At 42.5% G+C, this 5000-nt stretch overlaps 1 protein-coding gene and 1 long non-coding RNA gene across 2 annotated transcripts; both read right to left on the reverse strand.

Moving 5' to 3' along the window:
• On the reverse strand, positions 199-379 carry LOC110265769. Its single transcript, XR_002352099.1, has 2 exons — positions 350-379; positions 199-271 (listed from the first exon to the last, which is right to left on the reverse strand). It is a non-coding gene; the product is annotated as an uncharacterized LOC110265769 (long non-coding RNA).
• LOC107610635 (G-type lectin S-receptor-like serine/threonine-protein kinase SD1-1) lies at positions 3557-4712 on the reverse strand. The gene is made up of 4 exons (XM_021108150.1): positions 4487-4712; positions 4221-4376; positions 4004-4164; positions 3557-3919 (listed from the first exon to the last, which is right to left on the reverse strand). The coding sequence occupies exons 1-4, from the start codon at positions 4710-4712 to the stop codon at positions 3689-3691; spliced, it is 774 nt and encodes a 257-aa protein (XP_020963809.1). The 3' UTR covers positions 3557-3688.

The following is a 5000-nucleotide window of genomic DNA, read 5'->3' on the forward strand; positions in this document are numbered from 1 at the left end:
ATATTCCAAGGATACCAACAATTAACATCAATTTACACATAATCATTCATACACCAACAACATTCAATCCTATCTTAGGGTCAACTAGCCTAAGTGTCCATGAATATTATATACTACATAGAGGAAACCGAAACCATACCTTGGCCGATTTCCTTTATGCACCCAAACTCAAAATGAGCACCAACAAGCTTCCAACCACAATCCAAGCTTTCAAATCCACTCCAACAAGCACAAATAAGTTCCAAAAGCTCCCAAAGCCACAATAATCAAACTATATACATATAAATCACCACAAATCAACCTAGGGTTCAACATAAGCATAATCTCACAAGGGTTTAAGAGCTTTTACCTTTCCCAACAGATTTGATAACACAAATTCAAAGCTAAGCAAGGATTAGAGCAAACCTAAACATCCAAAATCACAAAAACCCATTTAACCCAAAACTCTAATAAAACCCGAAATTTTGAAGAGAGAAACTGGTCTTGATTCTTGATTACCTTGAGGGTTTCTTGGGTGGGTTTTGTAGAGCTCTTCACAAGGAACGCGTAGCCACAAACGGTGCGGCGATCCGTAGCTCAGTATTACTTGGTACGACCCGGTGCACTTGCCGGTAAGTTAGTGGGTTATAAATTCCGCATCACCGCCCCGTCTAGTGAGGTGGTCTCAGAATTCTAACTCGCCCCGTCTAACGGCGGACTGGCGGGCCGGCGGGTTAAGCCCGCCAAATATCCTCTTTTTTTTTTTACTTTTAACTATTAAATAATATATATAAAGATATAAAAAAATCTCTTTTATTTTTTACTTTTAACTATTATAATTTCTAAAAGTATAAACAAATTATAATTTTTGTATTCACAAATATTAAAATCTTTGTAATTATAAATATCTAATAAACATGATTATAAACCAAGTTTTCATCCAAAACATAATTATAAATATTGTTTTCAAAGCAAAATAAACATAATCCAAAACATAATTAACAATATTGTCACTAAAACAAAACAAACATAATTTAAAACACTCAATTTTCATCTTCATTCTCTTGTAAGTTGGGTTGGGGGAAGTTAGGTTTTGGTAAAAAAATTGTAAAAATACCCCTTACTAAAAAAATACTAAGCCCGGCGGGGAAGCCCGCCCCGCCCCGCCAAAGCCCGCCAAAACCCACGGTTTAAGCGGTGCGGGTTAAGCGGGCTTTTGCTATTTGGCGGTCCCAATTTTTCAGCCCGGTCTGCCTTTTTTGGCGGGTTACGCGGGCCGGCCCGACGGGTTTAGGCCCGTTTGCCACCCCTACCCTCACCTTCCTCGTTCCCTTTAATAAGGCTCATCAGGTCAGCCAAAGTCTTCTTCCCACTAGCCATAGAAACTAAAAACAAAAAGGGAGGAGAGGTGTCAACAGTAGAAAAATAAAGCATAAAAAACCCAAAGGAAGAAAAACCCACCAACATACGACCGACCGGCCTCCCGGTCCCCCATCAACATGCGAGGATTAAGGTTCTTCTCGCCGAAAATGGCCAAAAGTATATCAGCAATATTACGATCTTCCAAACTCAGCCAGTCATAAGACACTTTAATAAGATAATCGGACCCCGCACTAAAACTCCAATAGGTCGGGATCCGCCGAGCTCCCTCAGCCGTGAGCCAAAAAGGCTGGTGACCTTCTACCGGCCTAACCTTAAAAAAGGTAGACTTGAAACCATGAAAAGAATCTTCAAAAAGGCCAAAGATTCTACGCCCCTGTTGGGCCCTAAAAGACATGTAACCCTTCTTAGCCTTCCCTTGGCTAGAAGGGTTCATGAGCAGGAAGAGATAGAGAAAGACGTTCATTGAAAGTGGCAGTTTGAGGTACTCGCAAACCATCTCAAAGCACCGAACGGAGGCCCAACTATTCGGATGAAGATGCGACGGCGCAACGTCGCAGCGATTCAGTAAACTCATAACAAAAGGAGAAAAGGGTAAACGAAGCCCCAAAGTCGTGAACATAGGCTCATAAATCCACAGCCAATCAGCAACCCGTGGAGAAGCCAAGTTCTTTTGACAGACGCGCTCCCGACCAGCAGGGACATAGACCTGGTAAAACGCCTCCTCGAGACCCCCTCCACATAAGAGCCCTGATTATCGTAACTTCTGGATCCCCTCCTTGGTCATCTTAGAAGGAGTATCCCTCACATCGGAGGAGACCCAAGCATAGTGGTCGATGAAGTCAGCCAAAGGGCGTTGAGCCTGACTCGGAGAAGCAAGACGATCGGCCTTACCTACAGCGGGGGCACCACTTAGTCAACTCGGGAAATCGGAAACCCTCAAAACAAAAAGCGAAAGGGAAAAAGGAAAGGGTGCTGGGCCTGACTCGAGAAAGCGAGACGCTTGTCCATACCTACAATGGGGGCACCACTCAGTCAACACGGGAAGTCGGAAACCCTCAAAATAAGAAAGCAAAAGAAAAACTATGAATCTCCCCCTAACCCCCTGCATACTAACCCAGAAACATGAACAAAAATCCAGAAAAACCCAGAAACACGAAAGCCAGTGGCACCCCCTCTAGAAGAAAAAGAAGACCCAAACATACACAAAGCAAATGCACAAAAGATAAGGAAAAACAACCAAAATAACAAAGAAGCCATAAGAGCTTACCAGAAGAAGTAGAACTTGCAAAGAAGGAATAGGGAGCAAGAATTCTTGAGGCAACGGCAGTGATAGGAATAGGAGCAACAACAGCGTAAAGAAAGGAAGGAGGAAGAGAAAGAAAAAGTAAAAAGGAGAGAGGGAGTTACGAAATAAAAGGAGGAGAGCATAACCGCCGAGGAAGAGCGCCAAAAGGCAGGGGCATATTTGCCATTTCACCCGCAATTTCAAATCATTGAAGCGATGGACATTTAATGCCCGGCGCCAAAACCAAGAAAGCAACACGAAAACCGAAAGACCAAACGAAAGGAAAACAAAACGCCACCAACAAGCTGCCGAGGAGAGAAGAAAATCTGCCACCTCAGCAAGACAAACGCGCTCAGCCACGAGCCCCAGACCTCAAGGCTGATGCGTTGGGGGCACTGTTACGGACTGACAGCCCAGATAAGTCGTCGGGTTGGGGCACTACCCCGCCCAAGCCCAAAAGACCATAGCGGATCTCTTCGGGTCGATTAGCTACAACCGACCCAAGGTCCAACCAACTCAACACGTCAAGCGCGCCATCGGTCGGGTCGGAACCCCCAGGGTCGACAACCGAAGTACCGACCCCGAGTACGGATGACCCGCACGCGTGGAATGTGACAGCTCAGCTCCTCAACCAATAGGCCAGGCCACTACTAGGCCCACCCAGCACAGCATATAAAAGGGGGAGGACAGCTCTCCCCCCAAGGTACGTCACATCCTTACCTCATTTTGCCACCCCTAGTACGGACTCTGACTTGATCGTTGGAGTGTCCTTGCAGGTGGCCACCCCCCCACTCTGTCTGCCTCCCGGTGCCGACCACACTCGCTCTACACCCGCTCGGGATCTCCCTCTCTCTCTCTCCTAGTCACCGCCCACCGACAACCCGATTACCCCAGGTAACGAACACCAAGAATGATATGAAATCGTGTATGCCAATCCAAAACCATTATTTGCATTTGATCTAGTAAGATGTACATGCAAGTCAAAATTTGCACATATTCAAAGCAAGAAGTTTTACAGCTAATATTAATTTTAACATGCATCTAAATTCTAGATTTTGTACCAAATATAAAAGCATCCAGGCTTTTATTAGGCATATATTCATATATAAGTACTTTCTCTTCATTCTGAATGCAATATCCTTGCAGTTTGATGCAATTACGATGCTGAAGTTTGGCAATTGATGTAATTTCATTCTTAAATTCTTTGATCCCTTGTCCATAACCGGTCAAGAGCCTCTTAACTGCTATTCTTTGTCCATTTTCCAATGTACCCTGCCATTTATCAATTGCAAATTAGCTTAAAATTTTTTCATTTTGCTATTCTAATATCCTTGAAAAAAGTAATATGTTTGTTACCTTAAACACAGATCCAAAACCACCTTCTCCAAGCTTGTTTTTGTCTGAAAAGTTATCAGTGCAAAAAGCTATAACTGATAGGTCATACAATAGAAGCTCTGGATCTTCCTCTTGTTTTTCCTTGATATGATCCATTAATTCTGCATTGGTCTCTAAATTATCTTAAGACAAGTTAACAATTACTCTCCATTATAAAGATAATAATTCAATAAGTTACTGCACAAGAAAAAAAGAAAGGAGAATTCTTTACCTTTTAGAGTGGCCTTTTTTCGTCCATTCCATATCAAACATGAAACGAAGAACATGCCATATAATACGCCAATTGTGACCCCAACTGCAATTCGTATCTTGCCCTTGCATCCATTTTTTGTCTCTTGAATTGTTTAATGTCATAGTACAAAACACAAAGATAAACCATGTGATATAATTTAGGATTAGAGAAAGATTAAGAGCAGTTTAAGGCCAGGTAAATGTATTACATACCTAACTCTGAAGCAGGAACTCTAATATAAAGATCTTGGCCTGCATCTGGTAGAATCCTCAAGTCATTAAGATCACCAAACCACAAAGCACAACCACTCCCTTCACCTCTAATATCCGAATTTGCATAAGCAACACAAGAACAATTTCTCAAGCATTTGTCTCTGCAGTCAACAAGGTTCATGCTCTGATTCAAGTACCAACAATTTTCAGTGTCTGGTACTTTCATCTTCTCATACTTAACAAACTCATCGCTTTCACATTTTAGCGGCTTGTCAAGCTAGTGTGTGAATTGTTTACATGTGCAAGCTAGTGTGTGATCTAGTGTGTGAATTTTATAAAACGGTGATCAAGCTAGTGTGTGATCTAGACGCAGCAAAGGACCAAAGGTCAAGAAAAGAGAAAATTGATTTTTGGTTATTATTTACATGTGCCACTTGTCGATTATACAAAGCGCCATTTGTCATTCAACAAACCTATACACTTGTCAGTCAACAAACCAATTACTCTTCTTTTA

Source organism: Arachis ipaensis, chromosome B08 (assembly GCF_000816755.2).
Source record: "Arachis ipaensis cultivar K30076 chromosome B08, Araip1.1, whole genome shotgun sequence".
Taxonomy (NCBI): domain Eukaryota; kingdom Viridiplantae; phylum Streptophyta; class Magnoliopsida; order Fabales; family Fabaceae; genus Arachis; species Arachis ipaensis.

Bases quoted from the DNA above. Each gene is read 5' to 3' on its own strand.
- LOC107610635 (XM_021108150.1), bottom strand. From the start codon at position 4,712: ATGAAAGTACCAGACACTGAAAATTGTTGGTACTTGAATCAGAGCATG. The intron at 4,165-4,220 runs GTAACTTATTGA...ACTTGTCTTAAG, and splicing joins CTTTCTTTTTTTCTTGTGCA to ATAATTTAGAGACCAATGCA. The intron at 3,920-4,003 runs GTAACAAACATA...GATAAATGGCAG, and splicing joins GTTTTGGATCTGTGTTTAAG to GGTACATTGGAAAATGGACA.